The sequence below is a fragment of the Oreochromis niloticus genome, linkage group LG7, assembly GCF_001858045.2.
Source record: "Oreochromis niloticus isolate F11D_XX linkage group LG7, O_niloticus_UMD_NMBU, whole genome shotgun sequence".
Taxonomy (NCBI): Eukaryota; Metazoa; Chordata; class Actinopteri; order Cichliformes; family Cichlidae; genus Oreochromis; species Oreochromis niloticus.
The window spans coordinates 7,649,500-7,668,748 of record NC_031972.2 but is presented as its reverse complement, the minus strand read 5'-3'; the positions used below and the strand labels follow the sequence as shown (position 1 = coordinate 7,668,748).

Here is a 19,249-nt window from a genome sequence, read left to right as displayed (position 1 = left end):
CTCACATCTTTTAACAGGTCATATTGGGTCGCATTTTTGTTTAGTAGCTGATTGTGTCAGTATCAATAGACTGTAAGAGATAACCTCAATTTGAGGGTCACACTCTTAGCTTTTATAATCCAGTGAGAGCTGGATTTGAATGTGAAGCTCATACAGTAGCAACTTTTCAGTCATAAAGGGCTGTTTTCCTGCAGATTTCTATATAACCACAGGAGTCGCCCCCTGCTGGTCATTAGACACTGAGACGTGGAAGCTACAGCCATCTTTTATGTACAGTTTATGAACAGTGCTTTCAGTTTAGATCAATCTCAAATCCATAACTGCCCATCTAAAATGAATAAGCTAAAGTTCATCACAGATCTACCAGGAATGACACAGACATGTGGCATTTGTCAGCTGTATTTATTCCATCCCATAACGTGACATTTCAGTGACAGGAAGCAGATACAATAACAAAACTTTCTGCATTTAATTAATCAATATTAAATGTCAGCAGCATGAAGTCACAAAGATTGGTTACTAGACATGTTCATGATCATTTTACAGTTAGTGAATTCTTAATTTACTAAATTAAACCCATTGTTTTATTACATGTCAGAAAATGGCTTGTTATTTGAAGACTATAATACAGCTACTGCATGTACTGTACAACTCCAGTCCAGCTAATCACAGGAGAGCACACAGGCTTTTGTCATACACATGGACGGAGCCAAACTGCTTTCTGCCAACAAAGGATAAACATTATTCATACTGTATCCAAGCTGGGTCAACTTGACTGTTATTCCTGAGCCCAAGTGGCACAGGAAGCCAAAAGAAGGACAAAGTGCCTTGGGGGCTTGTTTCTAAACAAACAGGACTACAGTGAGATGAAACTAAACACGGAGGCAGGATGGTGGTGTGTCGAGAGCCCACTTTGTGCTCCAAGGTAGGAATTTTTTGTCACTTTATCTGAGCTGCACAGTACTTGTAGGAGGCTACATCAAATGTATGTCCCTTTTCTTTTCCTCTGCATGCAAAAATGAGTTGGACACAGTAAAATAGAAATCATCTGCCATCCTCCTTCAGTTATGAGTGGATCTTATGTGTTCAAGTTATTCCCAGAGAGATTAGTTTTAACAGGGCAAAGCAGAAAGTAAAGACGAGTGGCTCATTTATTGCTGGCTGAGCATCAGTGGTTGAGTTTAGAAAGGTTAGAAACCTAGCAAAGTCTAAAGGAGGAGAGGAAAAACGAAGACAGGATGTTTAAAGATTTCAGACTAATTTCCACTTCACTCCCCGATATGTTTGTAACCTCACCTCCCACACAGACCCCACCCTCTCGCCTCTTAGTTCTCTCCCAGTTTGAGCCGTGCAAACTCGTTGGCCATCTGGAGCGCCTCCTGCAGGCACTGTGTGTTCCTGCCCGTGGCCTGTGCAGACATGTCTTTGCCGCCTCCTTTGCCGTCCAGCAGGGGACACAGCTCCTGAACCCACTGGCTGGCCTTCAGGCCACGGTTAGCCACATCCTGCAGAGAGGAAAGGTGGAGGGTGGAAAGGGTTAAATCCATGGAAAATGCTGAGAGCAAGGCTTCTAGCACATGTCACTGAATGATACCTGTGGGACTTGACACAAACAGGTGATCTTGCCAGCATCTGGGTCTACAGTGAAGAGCATCGCAGCTGTCTGAGGGGACTGCGACTTCAGCAGCTTCAGTGACTCATTCAGAGCCTGAGAGAGAAAGAAGGAAAGAGGGATGTAAAGAGGGGAAAAAAGGATGTGGGAATAGAAGAATAAAAAAACATCTCCTAATCAGCACTATTGATGTCTCAAGGTCACAACTAATGGGCCACAGAGCTGATTTAGTCCCGTGGCAATAACACAGTGAGATAAGCTAAGTGAGCCTGAGAAAATGTGCAGAGATAAAGTGAATTTTAATACTGTTTGCACTCCTAATTTATTTCTGTACAGGATGCTGATGAAGTCTCGGGGGACTGGATTATAAATGTGCTCTCTCTTTATGCTCTGTATATCCAACAAGGACATGGTTCTTTTATGGAATAACATGTAAAAAGATTCATAAGAATTCTGCCACTGATTTTCAGACTTCATTTCCCCCCAAAAAATATTCTGTCTTGACTCTCACCTTTGCTGAGGCTCCGGTCTCCATCTCCATGACGAGCAGCGGCTGGTTTGGGTTGCTTTCGATCACCTCCTTCGTCTTCTCCAGAACCCTCTTCTGGATGTCAGCCTTGTAGTTGCGGTCCAAGTCATCCATGGTCTTCTTCAGGCCCTTCAGGGTTTCCCTCATCTCATCCTTTTGCCACTGAGAGATCACTGCGGTGCCTATCGACTGCAGAGGAGACGGAGATGTTACCACAGCGCAATTTGCAATTTTTCACAATTTTTCCACAATTGATTTGCCTCGGAATGTTTCTCTAAACCAAACATCCCATTTACCTCAGTCATGTCAGCAATCTCTTTCTGTGTGTCCTTGTTTGGGCTTGTCTGCTGCTTCACCTTGTCTCCGAGGGCAGACAGAGACTGGCGCAGGGCATCGGCTTTCCTTTGAGCCTGATGGATATGCGACACAGCAGAGTGAGGAGTGAGGCAGGGGCAAAGATCAAAAAGGGCAAAGAAACATGAGGAGGAAGAATGAGAAGAGAATACGACTGGTGGAAAAGATTAAAGACTAATTATTGTCTAAAAATAGTAAATTTGTCCTGTGGGCCTGAAGAGAGAGGGGTGCAAATGCTACGTTTTTCTTTTTACTACAGTGTTCACCTTAACGTTCATTCAAGTTTCATCACAGAAACCCAAATGTTGCTTTGTCTCGGACAAATTTTCCTTTAATCAGTTGTGCTTGTAGTTACCAGTGTGAACATTTCACCATCAAGACACCACCGCCCCTCTGTGGGGCTACCGTCTTTAAAATGTTGTCTAAACCCTTCTCTGTATGTGGGGGTGGAAGTGAGTACATGAGTGTAACGCTTTGAGCGAGTACATCAGTAAGTGTAAGCTGTGTGTGTGTGTGTGTGTGTGTGTGTGTGTGTGTGTGTGTGTGTGTGTGTGTGTGTCCTGACCTTCTGGGCCTCTGTTCCTGTCACTGCAACGATGCGGCGGATGCCCTTAGCGATGGCCTCCTCTGAGACGATGACAAACGGCGCGGCGTGACCCGAGTTCTGCAGATGGCTGTGGATAACAGAAAACAACAACGTTACACAACTGCGGGAGGCAGATGAGAAGTAGGAGAGGGGCGAGCAGCAGCAGAGGACGAGGAGCAGAGAGGAAAACATTACCAAACAACAGCAGCAGGAATGAGAGGCTCTTTGAAGTGGCTGCAGATTAAAACAACATCAAAGACAGCATCAAGAAGCACACCAACAGTTTCCTGAAACCTGAAGCAGCTTGAGATGGAAGGATGTGCAATTAAAACCAAAAAAAGAAAAAAGAAGATGAAGAATGGGCTTAATGCAAATGTCTTTTGCGGTGCTTAAAATCTGAACCGACCCTCGCAGCCTTTGCATCAAAAATAGCTCGGAATATTGGCTCCTGCAGCACAAAATGGCATAAAAAGCCAGGCTATAACACAACGTGTGAAAGAGCGAAGATGTCTGGGCATTCAGGTGAATTTTACAGCCAGGAGCAGACACTGTACGAGTCAGTGGAGCAAGTCTAATCAGTGGATTGAGCTTGACGAAATGTTCCAGGCCTCTGTCTGCAAAGGGACACGCTCGTCTCACCATAAAGATGCACAAATCCAATTAACGCTTTCCACTTTACACACCGCCCCTGGGCTGGTCTGAAAACTATCGGCCCAATGCAAATGCGCGTATTTGGACTTTTGTACACTGATTTGTGTTCATGCTGCACACTTGATTCCACTCAGGGCGCACACAGTAATGGAATGGCAAACACACTTGAATCAACGCAGCATATCAAATTAAGAAAAATGTTACCATGCTTGGATTTTTCATCCTGCCACATGTTGTCGTTCTGCTCATTTTTCCCCCCCCTGCATTTTCCCAAACATCACTAACATCTGTGAAATACACTGTTAAACAAATAGACATTGTCACCATTCATTATCACAACATGATAATGAATGAGGCAGCTCTCCAAACAAAAGGAGTGAAGCTGAGAAAAACTGGTTTGAGGTTTTTAGGCAAACACTAACAGAAGGCCATTTTCTCTGTTTGAGAAACTGTTGACAAACTGACAATTAGCGTCCATTATTCATGGAGAACGGCTGCAACTGTTTTAAATCACAGACAAGAAACCCATCAATAATATAGTTAGCGATAGAAACTGAGTTCCAGCACCAAACTGTACAATCTGAAGTTGAAGTGTCCAAGCCATAAACCGTATATTAAACACGGCCATAGCTATTACTCCATCTACCAGTGGAGTCCACATTTTGAAGTCTAAACATTAGTATGTTGGTCCCCACCAGAGCAAACTTAGCGAGCTTTGGAAAAAAAAAAATGAATGGGAGACAACGCACAGATGGATACCCTGCTAATAACAGACATAAAATAAAATAATACTATAATTATAACTTGTTGGAAAACTGTACCACAAAAATCAGCCACATTATTTGTCAGATAGATTCATTATCAGAAACACGGTCTTCAGTTCAGCTCAGGCTGAAGCCTGGTAGGCAGCGGGTACAGCTGTCTCTGTTGGCACAGTTGCCCCTAAATGTAAGACTTAAAATCCAAGTGGTTGAATTATAAAAAAAACAAACAAAATAATACTGAAAAAAATCTGATGAATTTAAACAATTGGCTCAAATTAAGCACTTTAATACGTAAGTCTAAAGGGTGTTTGACATTTCCACACCGCCTTGATTTTTTAGCACCAAGTATCCATAACTCGAAATTAGTTATTTTCAAGTTATTTTCTTGAAATTCCAACTTACTAACTAATGACGTCATTTTCTTGTTACCCGGAAGGATATGGCACAGAGGAATGTGCACTCAAAACCGGATCATGAGCTACCAATGCATAGCAACAAATTGGCGCTTTCGAGAGTACGTTTGCTAATAGTAACGCCATGTGATTCAGATAATATCACAAGGATTTTATCATTTGTGAAGCCACGCTGAAAATACTCAGCAGTATGTGCATTCATGACTGGCTGTAATACTGGTAGCTTAGCTCTAGCATTTGTAGCTGAGGGCTTCAGCTTCTGGGTAACAAGGAAATAATGTCATTCACGTAGATTACTGATTGGCAGTGCTAACTCAAAATTTCGAGCTATTACATCAAAATTTTGAGAAAAGTCAGTCAAAATTTCGAGTTACTTTTCTCGAAACGTATTAACTCGAAATTTTAAGAAAATAATTCGAAATTTCGAGTTATGGATACTTTTTTTTTTTAGTGGCGGAAACGGGCTTCCTTAGACCCATCACATATAAAAACTTCTCGTTAAGAGGAAACCACGCTGAGTTGACCCAACAATTAACAGCCATGTGGTTGATTTGCATTCCCCCTCACGTGTGAGCAGAAATGCACAAAGACTGAAAACAAGTGCCATACTCACGTTCCACCACAAAACTCGATGGAGGTGAGGGAACCAGCAGCACTGTTGGGGTCTGCCAGCAGTTCTGGGACAGGAATGCCAATAGACACGACACGGACCGGGTCGGGGTATGTCTCATCGAATACAGCGCGCAGACCCTGAATCGCTTTGGCTTCTGCGAGGGTTGCTTCCATTGCGTACACAGTCTGGAAAGTTAAAATCCAATATTAATATTAAATAAAGGTCTGTAAAGATTAACATTTTTTTCTCTTCATAAAACTGTCTGGTGATTTCACTCCATCCACTGACCTTGGCATCTTTTATCATGGTACAAGCGATCTCCTCAGTCCGGCGGATCTCATCCGTGCTGAGAGCACCTTTAGCAGTGAAGTCAAAGCGCAGGCGATCGGGGGCAACCAGGGAGCCCCTCTGGTCTGCCTCCCCTAGCACCCCACGCAGCGCAAAGTTTAAGATGTGTGTAGCAGTGTGGTTGCTCATGATGGGTCTACGGCGAGCCTGGAAAGTGTGTGTGGATAGATATTTTTGTCTTCATTCAGAGGGATTAAGACAGATGAAGCTTAGATGCTGAAAAACACCTATTTGCCTGATAGTACACAAAGAAGTCACAAAGGCCCATCAACCAGGGGCCAACCAGAGTCAAAGCTCAACATACCTAGAATCTCTTTTACTTAGCTGGCTTTTTGTTTGTGTTTTTTTGTTTTTCAAAACCTAGGGTCAATATCCCGGTTTCAATTCTCACCTCATCTACGTGTAAGGTGACACGGTCTCCAACTTTCAGTGTGCCATAGACTGTACCCACATGGAGAACGTAACCTCCTCGAACCTGCGTATTCTTCACCGAGAACTCCATGCGCTGCAAAAAGCAGAAGAGTACATTCAAACAAAAGTTTTCATAGTCAAAAAGAAAAACTCCTGGCTGAAGGCAGTCTGATGGTTTGTGTGTCTGTGTGATTAAATATTTTGGAGAACACGAAGACTTAATAAGTCAAAGCTCTTTATAGAAAGTTCTCACATTCTCAGCAAATATGAGAATTACTAGAAGAATACATAAAGACATACAAAAGAAATGAAGTGCTGGCATTTGAATGGATCCCCCCCACCCTCCCCCACAGATGTTCTGCTGAAACTCTGATATGAATGTTTTCATGCCATTCAAGTTCTCAGTTATGGACGAGAGACAAGAACAATTTATTATCTTTTGTCCATTCTTCTGTCAGAACTATGATAATTCATTTGGCAGGCTTTTTCGCCAAGCAGATGGGCTGTTTGCTCGCGGCCATGATTTCCAGCAGCTATCAGATCCAGAAGTGCTATTTGAACAAATGTGTTAGCTTTGAAGACAGACTGTGCAATTCTCATCCGCCCAGTTAAAAGTCGACAAAAGGTAAAGCTCGATTTCTCTCTGTACCTGCAGTGTGTTCGGGAGGAAAAACAAACTCCAACTGTGACAATTACCCTAATGAAGGGAAACTATCAAAGCCCTTTTTTACAACACCAACAGGATTAACAGAGCTCATTACAGAAGTGTAAAAAGCACATGAACCAAGGTGTTGTTTCCCTCAATTTATTTTTATTGCACTTACATCCTCTGTACTGTCATCCTCTCTGAGCAAGTAGCCTTCATCAAATGTCTGTCCACCCTGCTCTGCATAGAAGGACGTCTGGTCCAGTACCACGCCACACTCCTGACCCGTGGTCACCTCATCGCAGAAGGCGCGGTCACGACGGAGAGCAAGCACTGTAGCTGAGGCCTGCTGGAATTCTGGGTACAATAATAGGATACAGATCAGTTGACTTTAAAAGGTAAATGGACTTGTACTTATATAGTGCTTTTCTATGCATCACTTACGGTAGTTGCCATTTTCATCTGAGGTATAATTGTATTTGGGAGAGTCATCTGTGGCGGGTATCTGCTTGTTTCTCAGCTCTTCGATGGCGTAGATGTCCAACATGATGTGGTCCTCATCTCCCGCGCCCTTACCCTGGGACTTCAACTACACACACACACAAACACAAACAGTCTCGTGCTCAGTCATAACCCAAAAAATACAGAAACATTTACAATTAAATTACAGAATGACTGATAGCAAAAGACAATCACAATTTGCCTGGTATAATCATTCAATAAAGATTAGACATTTTTAAGTAATGACTGTGCAAGATTGTGCATAATTCATTTAATCAGTTCCCGGAACTGTAGCAGATAAAATGAGTTAAATTCCTGTACATTTACACCAATATCGAATAATGTTAAGCGTTCTACATTTACATCAGTGTGGAAGATGGAGTGACTTTCCGGGAGTGCTACAGAGACGGCACAATATCAGACCCAAGGAACGCTTTGAGAGTTCTCTTTCCCTTTCTTTACAAGATTATAAGCTCTCTCACTTTCTTACAGACAGGTTTCAAAGATGGGAACTGAAAGCATGCACATGTCGATTTCTAGCCAACATAAATGTTAATCAACTCAGAAAAACAATAGGAAACAGCAACAAACGAGGGGACAGCCAGAAGACAAGTTTCAGGTAAACTGGCTCAGACTGCATCCATTGCTTAAGCACATAACAGTTAAATGAGCAATTGGATTTGTAAACATGTAGTGCTTTAGTGCAGAATGGATGCAGCTCAATAAGATGAGGGGAAAAGAATAAAGGGAGAAGAAATTACAGCCATGACGAAGCAAAATCTGGGGGAAAGAGAGGACAATGTAGTATAGCTGTAGAAACCCAGAAGTGTAGAAATCCCACTTATGAGATATTTTGCAAGTTTCTTCTTCTGTATATTTATTCAATTCAATTTTATTTACTTAGCACCAATTCACAACAACAGTTGCCTCAAGGCACTTTATATTGCAGTGTAATGAGATATTTTCTGGATAACGCAAGTCTCACATGTGAAAGACCACTGAGAACATTTGAAGTTTGCAATGTTCCTAAATTTGTTCTCCTTCCTCAAGACACATAATAAATCAGTACTTACGTGATATTATTTAAAAAAAAAAAAAACAAACAAACGCTGAGAAAAACTGGTTTGAGGCTTCACAGGTGTATCTAATAAACTGGTAACTCTATAAAAGGTTAAGGAGATATTGTACAGTGATTGTGTGCTGTGTCAAACTCCCCCAAGTGGGAATGAGGAGAACTGCAGTATTGGTATGAGGCTCGTACAAAGTCGATGAAATGTGTGGGATAGAAATCAGAGGTTGCAGTCTTACGGAAAGCAAATCAATCTCTTGGCTTAATCAAACAACAAGGGATTCACACCGAACTGTAAAGTAAATGTAGGCTTATTTAAACAGCAGGTGCATGACTCCTGATTCTGACTTACAGTGCAATACTGGAGAATGCTGACACAAAGCAAAACAGTGCACCCACAGGAGTGGACACAAAAACTACTGTTCAGTAGAGTCTCGCTAACAGGATGGTCAAGGCCATATTCAAACAATCATCTGCTCACCTGTGCTGCCTTCTTCTCCTCCTCGAAGCCAGCCAGGTCAACCTCCATGCCTTTCTCCTCAGCAATAAGGGAGGTGAGGTCCAGAGGGAAACCGTATGTGTCATACAGCAACCATGCTGTGTCACCTTTGTGCATGGAGAGAGGGAGAAAAGACAGAAGTGTGAGTGTCTGAAACAACACTGCTTAAACACTTATGTCCTTGAGTCAGACAATAAAAAAATATTGATCCATTGGAGCCTTTGTTTGGCTAAGTAAAAGCATGAAAAGCACAAATAAACCGCTTTGTAGCAGCTGATGTTTGCAGGGTGCACTAATGATTCGGACACACTTTGTGACAATGAAGAAATATTAGTTTGCCTGAGGTATACAACTTTTGAAAAAATCCATTACAGTGTACACTAACAACCTTGGAGGGTTACGTTTATAAGCAAAGCAGAATGTGCATCAATTTTTATGTCGCTTGAATTTATGGTCTGAAACATCAATTGATGAATTTTTCAGCTTTTCAAACTGTAATTCCTTCCCTTTAGTGAGTATTTTTGTACTGATCTGGGAAGCTCTGAGGCACTGAGCATGACAGTCAGACAAAAAGATGAAGGAAGAGACTGATCCATAATGCCAACAAATTCTGATGGGATTAAAAGCGGGAAAACAAAGCAACTGAAGGAGGGAAGAAATGACAGAAAAATGAGCCAAGAAAAGAAGAAGTCATGTGGGTGGTGAAGACAGATGAAAGGTGAAGAAAGGATAAAATGAAGAGGATAATTGAGGGAGGATGTAACAAAAACAGAGCAGTGAACTTCTTAAAAGAAAGTTACACACATTACACTAAACACTGCACTCTCAACTAAAAAAATCAACAAAGTTTAATGTGTTTTAACGTGTCTCACCTGGGATTGTCTTTGTGTCAGCCAGACTCATTATCTTCCTATCCAGGATACGGCGCCCTCTGCTGAGGGTTTTAAGGAACTGCGCCTCTTCCTCGTTAATAATGTCCTTCACCATTTCTGGGTCTTTCTTCAACTCTGGGAATGCTTCACCCTGGAGGATGCAGTCAAAGTAGACCCATGGAGATGTAGACAGAGAGGGGGGAAGAAAGAAAGAAATGGAAAAGGAGGAGTAAAAACAAGACACGTCATTTAGAGTTTATTAAGTGTTTTATGTTAAGTAATACTAAACACCAAGATTTTTTGAAACAGTCATATATTTTCACAACACTGGAAAATACAAAATACACACCTCAAAATTAAGAATATATAAAACAAAGTCTCATTTGAAATCTAATGTTAGCAATAAGGAAAGCTTCCTGCAGTAAATTCTATTCCCTGCTGTTATCTAGTAAATGCAATTAAACATTAAAAGAAAAATGTCATTAAACTAGTTTTGGTAGAACAGAACAAATGTTTTTTTGGCTTCTAAAGTAGGAAATGCTATTTAAAAAAGTAAGAGAAAGACTGTCTTCAGCATTAACCCAGTCACACTACAAGATCAGAGAATAAAACAGCTAAAATTAACGTAACCCTCATGACAATAACCCAAACAACAGCAAGTTGTGTGTCTGTAATGCCTACGTGAACTACAAAGGAAAGAAAATCTCACCAGGGAATCGACCACTACATCCACGAGAGAGGCAAAGAAGCCTCTCTGAGCACCCAGCTTCTCATGAGAATATCTGACCGCACGGCGCAGGATCCTCCTCAACACGTAGCTAAACATGGTGGAAACAACAACATATTTTAATGTGTAAAAAAGGCTCCACAAAACTTTTCATTTGCAACCATCACTGTTAAGTCTGTTGAGTATTTAAACAATTAACAATGTCCTACCCTCTTCCTGTGTTGTCAGGTCGACCGCCATCTGATAAGGCGATGGTGATGGTGCGGGCGTGGTCAGCAAGCACACGGTAAGCCATGTCGATACCATCAGCGTCCTCAGCACCTACTTTCCCCGTGTAAGGTCGAGCACCCGTACCCTGAAATAGATCATATTCTTCATGTTAGATATGTGGGCCCCAAACTTCTTCCTCTAATGTAAATAAACACATCGATAAATGCTGCTGTTAAGGCAACTTTGTGTGGATTCATACTACCAGATTAATTAATAGGAATAAGGAGAGTTTTGATATTTAGATTCAGTAGCTATAACTATTTACTGTATCTTGCCCAATCTAATCATAATTTCTCTTTCATTGAACTGTCGAGTAAAGGATAGATCTTCTCTCTCTTTCACACAAACCCTTGACACTTCTGTACCTTCTGAATGGCTTCAAAATACGGGATGAAGAGGTCAGTGTCATAGTTGGACATCTTGTTCTGCAGTACAGACACAAGGCGCTCCAGACCCATCCCTGTGTCAATGCTCTTCTTAGGCAGCGGCTTCAGCTCCGTCTCTGACTCTCTGTTAAACAGTTAAAAAAACACAGATTCACTGATCAGTAAAAAGATTTAAGACCTCTTGTCAGTGCTGTTTTGTTATAGAGGTACACACTTGTTATTACTAAAACATACATATATATGTAATTTATATGCAACTACTGTTCTTTTTATTTACCATTGTAGTTTGCAGTTTATAAAAAAAAAAGACTGCTGTTATCCTGTATTTAATTTACCCTCTTCCATAAAAATAGGCCCACTGGTGAGAATTCCTCGACAGTAAATTTCTTGGAGTGCATTAAGAAAAGATTTAGTTTTAAGTGGTGTGGAGAGTGGGAGTGTGCATCTGATTCACTAGCTTGAACATCCTGTCCAAAACAGATAGAGGTGTGTTCAAATTCCAGCCCATGTTCCTTGTTTAGATTCATGTAAGGGTATGCTGCTGCCACACAGGTTCTTTTTGTCACCTGCTGAACAGGTAACAAGGCTCAGGTGAATCTGAAACCAATTTAAGCACACGGCTGCTGTTGTGTTGATAATTGCTGTCAGTGATAACTTTTCACTGTGGTTTAGTTCAAATATGCTGGGAAATACTACAAAACATCAGAAAAGCATTGTTTTGTTTTTTTTGCTAATTACAGTGTGAAAATGCCTATACACCACGTGTACATGTGAATACAGTCTTTCCCTGTTTGTTCAGAACATGGAAATATAGTAAGTTAATATAAGGTGCACTGAGCTTTTACAGGTCCCTGTATTCCAGCAGTTACTCCAGTGCTTTTTCATTCTGCTTATACCTGTTATCAGTATTTCTAAAAGAAAAAAACAAAAAACAAAAAAAACCTACTTATCTTTTTTCCACCCCCATGAGATTTTATAGACAGCAGAAGACATAAACGCATAAAAAACATTACATTGTTGCAACAGAATCTAACTTCACTACTGGATCGATGTTGAGTGCAAGTTCAAAAGGCTGGGTGCTTAAGGCTTGTGAACACAGACTAGAAAAAGAACTTAACAACATATCATTTTTTTCTTTGGCATTTTTTTCACCAAACGAGCACAACTACGGATGTGAAAGCAAACGCGAGCTCTGCTGGAACTGAGGACAAAGCAACACTATGGATTCGTGTAGCCCAGCAGCCTTGACAGGACTAATCCTGTAAGTCATTTTCAAAACACCACAAGGTGTAAACGAATGCAATGAACCAAGAAGATTTTACACTGCCTCATAAGGCATGGGAAGAAATTACTTACTCTTTTAACACAGCATGTGATGTTGTGTGAAACAATGTGTGAATTTAATGCAAAAGCATTATTCCTTTAACAAATTATTTTGCTTCATGGATGCGATCATCGATTCATAAAGTCCTCTTAGTAAGATCATTTTTCACTGTCTGTGTGTGTGTGTGAGTGTGTTACCTGTTGAACTGGATGAACACCAGGTTCCAGATCTCCAACACATTGGGATCATCCATGTTCACCAGGTGAGAGGCGTCTCGCCCTCCGATGCGGTCGTAGTGGATCTCACTGCAGGGGCCGCAGGGACCGGTGTCTCCCATCTCCCAGAAGTTATCCTTCATACTGCCCGGCAGGATGCGAGCCTCATCCACGCTAAACCAAACAAAGAAACAGAGAGAGGCAGAACTTGAATCAACTCCCTTAAGATGAAAAAGACAAATGAATCTTCGACAAGCAAAACATTTTTTTGTCTGTTGCTGATCAGATCACCAGGATTGTAATGAATACTTTTGAACTCTTGTTTTTATTTTAAGGTGTAGTGTTATTTAACAAACATAAATCCATTTTAACAAATCAAGAAAATTCATAGATTTTACTTATACTTTTAACCAACTGCCAAGCTGCTGTTATCTTGGTGCTTTGAATGCAGATGTGACAAGATGACAAGGGCTACATCTCACATACAACGGTGATCATAACGTAAAATAAAAATCATATTGTATTTAATTAGATCAAGGCTATATTCCAGAAAGCATGTTCATCAAGATCTGAGTTTTCAAAATATAGTCTGACTTGAACTCTGAAATGAGCAAATCTGGGTTTCCTCTTCTAGAACAGCTGATCAGAGCAAGTTCAATCAACTCTGAGTATGTTCACTGTGAATTAAGACCATGCATGAGTAGGGAAAGAAAGCCATCATCAATCAAACTCACCGACAATGGGTAAATAAAGAAGAGAGACTCCCTTTGAATCCAGTAGACTGAAGAATATGAACGTGTGTCAGTGATGATCATGATATTTATTTTAAAAAACAGGAGTGCAAAAAACAGTAATTTTTATTAGCATGGGTGACTCTGCCAGCAATGCAATTATTCAGCTGCAACCTGCCAGGGACAAAATGTACAAAGACTGATGATAAAAATCTGGAGAAACCGATCACAGTTTACTGACAGATTTTTATTATTTACCCAGGATCATTTACCCAGACAGCAATAGACTTCAGGGCAGACCTGTCCTCCAGACGTTTTTTTATTAAATAAAAAATATAATTAATTATAGTTTATGGCCATATCATTGTTTTAATAATTATTCAGTGAACATTTAGTCTATTGACTATTGATGTAATGTAGCAACCTCACTTTTTGTAAAATGGAGAATTTCTTTTTTTTCTGCCATTACTGGAAAAAATGTATGAGAGATTTACAGAAAATCTCTGCTTTAATATTTCCCATTGTGTCCATTTTCAATCTGATGTAATCTGACTTTAATCTATCTAATTGATAGATGACTGCTCTCTTACAGCCACAGATGTTTTACTTAGTTACAGTTAATAGAAAAAGTTCAGTAACAGTTTCACATTCAACTGAAAAGTCATTAGATTTTAAATATTCAAATATTTTCTAATATTTAAAATCTATAAAATACTTGAATATTTTAAATATTTAAGTATGTTTTTGAGAGGATGAGCTATTTCGAATAAAGTATCATGTTGGGAAAAATGTAGCCATTATGAACTGATCCAGATGTGATAATGAGCTGAGAAATGAGAAGAGTGGAAATGGATCAGAGCCTGATCTGATCACAGTCAGTCACAGTCTGAGTCTGTGATCTTTACTGGTGCTGCTATGTAGCCAATGGTACCTTTTTGACTATTCAGTCCTGGGCCGACCCATTGAGACCAATTTAGCTGATTTTCATTGGAAAAAAATGTCAACATTCATACTCTGAATTTAAGACATTATCATGAAGTCACAGACTTAGAAAGATGGAGACTAGGGATGGGCCATATCATACCGTTCACGGTAATACTGGTATAATGTTAGGCAATGATAAGAAAATGAAATATCGCGATAGAATATGGATAAAACGTGCATACACGGTGCCTTTGTTTTCATACGCACATGGCGGAAAAAGCATGGCGGCGACGGAGAATGAGAAGGGTGAAAGCGGATCACTTACATGAAACAGATGAACCAGAATTGGTTTGTAAAAATGGTGCAACTTCAGTGGTGTGGAACTGGTTTGGTTTTCGTCCGTCAGATACACACCAAAGTACAATTTTTGGTAGAGCATGCAAGTGGGCCGTCGTTATTACCTTGTTTTTCGGAAAATAAGGCATACTTAAAATCAATCCTTTGATTTTCTCCGGTGCGCCTTATGTGTGAATTCTGGTTGTGCTTACTGACCTCGAAATGATTTTTTGTGATACACGGCACTCAAAAATCTGTCAAAAAATGTTTTAGTACGACGCCGCACCGCTTGATGGATTGTTGGAGCATTACAGCTACCGTAGTCAGGAGGCTCACGGAGCAATACATACTGTGCTTCAACATAATATTACCGTATTGTGTGTGTATAACCTCTTTTTAAGTTTTGTGGATATTACACATGGTTATGCTGAGGATATGTCGGCCAATTTCCACTAGAAATGCCTTTTGGTTAAACTGTCAGCAGGGAATTTGCATTTTCACTATTAAATTTTTATATAGTTTTAATGCACATAAAAAACAGCTACTTGTTTAAGTGAAAATACATTGACGGGGTTTTTTTGCACTAATAAAGTTGTGGAGTTGAAAAGCATTTTGTCCCGTGTCAATTATATCGTCAGTAATAACGTTATTGCAAATTTTCAAATATATATCGTGATAAATATTTTTGGCCATACTGCCCTGCCCTAATGGAGACTATATAGATTTTTTTCTGACTGGATTATAAATTCATGAAGTAATCACTGTTGCCACCCTTACATTTGACACCCTCTGTAACTCAAAGTTGAAGTTTAATCTCTTTTTAGACCCACAGTTTTCCTCAGCTCAGGGTTGATAAACTCAAGAGTTGTTAGCTAAACCTGCTTCCTGGAATAGGTCCCAGAAACCTAGTGTTTACTAAAGCAACCAAGGTCCATTTTCCCACAGACCATGACATTGTTTTGGAATGTCGCCGCCTCTTTCTGGCCATTAAAAAGATTGCAGGTTTAAGGCACTTCCAAACTGGTTTCACTTTTCACATCACAAGCTTTATCTATTTTTACATACAGTCAATGCTCCCAAGGCTCACTCACCCCAAGTCCATCCAGATCTGTTTGCACTCCAGGTCGGGCTCCAGGCCTGCATCCTCATTACCTCCAAAGTAGGTGACATACAGGCGCTCTAAAGGAATACCAAACTCCTGAGTCAGCAGCTCCAAGGCCATCTTACAGGCCAATTCCTGCAGAGCAAAAATGATGCAATAACAATTTAGAGCTGTTTAGACACCGTCTTGTCCATTAATAATGATAATTAATATGTCATTGTAATATAACAAGCAACATTGACAGAAAGGAGAGAACAGCAAGATTCTCACATAAATCAACTTTAACCACTTTACCCAAAAATATAAAAAGAATGAGATGAGGTCCAGGCTCATATGTTCAAGCATTTTTGTATTAGAATTATCTCCTTTTCCATACTAGCGAACAATTCCCTCATTCTTATTTTGAAAGTGCCCTTTTCCTGTGCCTCTACAATGAGCTCACCAGTACTACAAAGCTGAACAGCTACTGTCCAAGACAAAGAAGTTATAGAGTTGTAGACTGACTTGAGAGGGAGCAGATTATGCTGCCCAGTTATACATTTGTCACAAAATACTTGGCAAACAAAATATTTGCAGAGGAGAAATTTATAAATGGTGAAAGCGCTTGCAGCAACGTGTGTGTATACTCGAGCACCATTCCACAAACATGATCTAAATCTGTGGGAAAGACTAAAAATACAAGTAACAAAAAAGTTAAACTGATGTATTGGATGAAAAAAATGTAATACCTTAAAGTAGTCCCCAAAGGACCAGGAGCCCAGCATCTCAAAGAAGGTGTGGTGGTAGACATCTTTACCCACATCGTCCAGATCATTGTGTTTGCCTCCTGCACGAATACACTTCTGGGTGTTGGCAGCACGATGCAGCCTGGCCATGGGATGTGATGGATCAATAGTGTTGAGGAAGATGGGCTTGAACTAAAGGAAATGAGGTGCAAAAACAAAAAATCTTGAGAAAAAAATTATTTTTTTCAAGAAAGTTTGCTAGATCTGATTTCTGAGCCTATTCTAAAAGTTGTGAATCAGTGGGTACATAAAAAAAAAAGCCATGGTGTAGGAAGCAGTGCTGGGAAAGACATGGTGTGTACCTGGTTCATGCCAGCATTGGCAAAAAGCAGCGTGGGGTCATCCAGGGGGATGGTGGATGAAGAGTGAACATACTGGTGCTCATAGCGACAGAAGAAGTCAATGAACTTCTGGCGAATTTGAGCTGCATTCAAGGAGGAGTCCATTCTGAAGAAGCTCTGTGAACAAAATTACACACAGAGAAAAGAAACACTTTAGCTATCAAGCACATTTAAGGAGGTCTTGTCCAAATGCAGCCAGTGATTTTTTTTTAGTTAATTCTTGGTCCAATTAAATTGTTCCAGGTCAAAGACAGAAGGATAATTTAACCCATAGAAACTGGTCCCATTTAGAGAGGTGGATGATTATTTGGTCTGAGTAACAGCAACTTTTCTACTAAGTTATTAAAACACAATTAAGGCCTGTTCTTCCCTTTCAGGCAGTAGTCACCTTAAGGGTACACTCTTAGTGCTCTTGTATCCAAATACTAATTTGGCAAGTACAGAAGAGGTAGGTAGGTAGGTAGGTAGGTAGGTAGGTAGGTAGGTGTGTGTGTGTGTGTGTGTGTGTGTGTGTGTGTGTGTGTGTGTGTGTGTGTCACATCTTGGGTAAAGCTTTTTAACCAGCTGTTTAAAACACTGCCTTAATTAACAGCATCAGCAATTTCCCATGGGTTTCTCTTCCTGTCATATGACTTTGCAACTAGCGAGAGCTCTGGCAAGGCTGGTGCATAAGTTTGGGGTTGTACAATTTTCTGTCATATTTTAAATGCAAGTAATGTGCTTTGTTGGAAGCTGTTGAAGTAGCTCCTTTTTAGGTAGTAAAATGTCATTCAAGGCAATCCCATATAATAAAAAAAGAATTATACACTTGTCAGTGCTTTTAAAGGCTGGTTAAAGAACCGTCCAGTATTGGCCAGAAAATACATGACTTTGTCCATAAAGTATCAAAACATTATGAAATTGTTTATCGGTCATTCAAGTGTCATGCATGTTTTGATTTTACCACTCCACACCAAAAGCTTAAAATTAAGTCTGTTTGTACGGTGTGGCTGTTAACCTAGCTGCAGCTAATTGGCCTGAGGCTCTCCTCATAAACAACAGCAGCTCAGGAATCCAGTAAGACAGGTGAGGCGCACAATGCTCTAATCTTAAACCATGAAGTCAAATCCAATTTTAGGTAAGAATGGAAACAAAAGCACTTTATTTGGACTTTTGCAGTACACATATTTCATTAAAAATGTGATACCATATATAATTAAAAGGCAGCAGAGCTCAATTCCCATTGGTGTAAACTAACTGCCAAAGGAAACCTCAGCTGGTGTTTTCAGCTTTCTGGGAATAAGGAGTGGATGACAAACAGCCCATGTCCCCATCCTGACAACAAACCATTTAGCGGGCAACCAGAGAAAGAAAAGACGTGGGGTGTAAGTATTAGCCCAGTGGTTTTGAGAAATAAATAATGGTACATTTTCAAGACAAAATAGGGACATATATAATCATAGAACAGGTAGACGGAGACCAGGTTGATGATAAATACTGGACCCATCTTTCAGGTTAGTGACAGGAACAGCCCTGTTCTCTGTCTCCATGGCACAAAACCAGTGAACTTAATCTCGCAAGTCTAACATAAACTTCCAGACCACACAAATTTGTGACAGTCATGTGATACAACATATTTCCTCTTAAAGTGCTACCAAAAACCGACAGTCTGCAATGTAAGCTAGTCAGCTGACTATAATTGCTATTCTAGGTAGAGGCACTAGCTTGATCTGACGTTAGCAGGCTAATGTGTTAGCCAGTTAATCAAGCTACCTCCCTGCACTCAGGCTGAGATAGACAGTTCGGCACACTGCTCTAACTGAAAGGCTATTCTGCTGAACAGTACAATGAAGATAGCTTATTTCAACTACATTTAAACACATGAAAATACTCACAGAAGCCGCTATTCCCGCAGAATGAATCAGGTACTTCTCCTTCACTCCACGCTGCTCAAACAGAAGGAAAGCACAACCAGCGGTCACACCTACGACAGCCTCCAATTGGTCCGGCTACACAGAAACGTCAGGAATCTGCTTTCCTATTGAACAAATCTACTGTCCTTCTTAACAGAGCCCGCCACGGCAGCGATACAAACCTCCGTGCTTTGGCTGATGCAACTAAAACGGTGTCAGCTCAGATTTTTGTTGTCGTTTTTAAATATATTAGTTGATGTAGAGAAATATGTGAGAAAAGTCCGCAAGCCCAATGAATTCCAGCTTTTGTTTCAAGTCGAGCCGAACATGTATTCTAACTTTTTTAAC

The 19,249-nt window shown here is 40.4% G+C and overlaps 1 protein-coding gene across 1 annotated transcript; it reads right to left on the bottom strand.

The window, feature by feature from the left end:
• Positions 1-383: 383 nt before the first annotated feature.
• Positions 384-19,040, bottom strand: aars1 (alanyl-tRNA synthetase 1). Its single transcript, XM_003439447.5, has 20 exons — positions 18,884-19,040; positions 16,971-17,126; positions 16,612-16,800; positions 15,873-16,018; positions 12,773-12,964; positions 11,231-11,375; positions 10,805-10,950; positions 10,578-10,686; positions 9,869-10,019; positions 8,979-9,103; positions 7,372-7,516; positions 7,106-7,284; positions 6,262-6,375; positions 5,811-6,017; positions 5,523-5,707; positions 3,061-3,169; positions 2,438-2,551; positions 2,124-2,330; positions 1,595-1,708; positions 384-1,505 (listed from the first exon to the last, which is right to left on the bottom strand). The coding sequence occupies exons 2-20, from the start codon at positions 17,112-17,114 to the stop codon at positions 1,326-1,328; spliced, it is 2,901 nt and encodes a 966-aa protein (XP_003439495.1). The 5' UTR covers positions 17,115-17,126; positions 18,884-19,040; the 3' UTR covers positions 384-1,325.
• Positions 19,041-19,249: the final 209 nt, after the last annotated feature.

Bases quoted from the DNA above. Each gene is read 5' to 3' on its own strand.
- aars1 (XM_003439447.5), bottom strand. From the start codon at position 17,114: ATGGACTCCTCCTTGAATGCAGCTCAAATTCGCCAGAAGTTCATTGAC. The intron at 16,801-16,970 runs GTACACACCATG...CATTTCCTTTAG, and splicing joins CCAATGCTGGCATGAACCAG to TTCAAGCCCATCTTCCTCAA. The intron at 9,104-9,868 runs GTGAGACACGTT...CCATGCACAAAG, and splicing joins TGACACAAAGACAATCCCAG to GTGACACAGCATGGTTGCTG.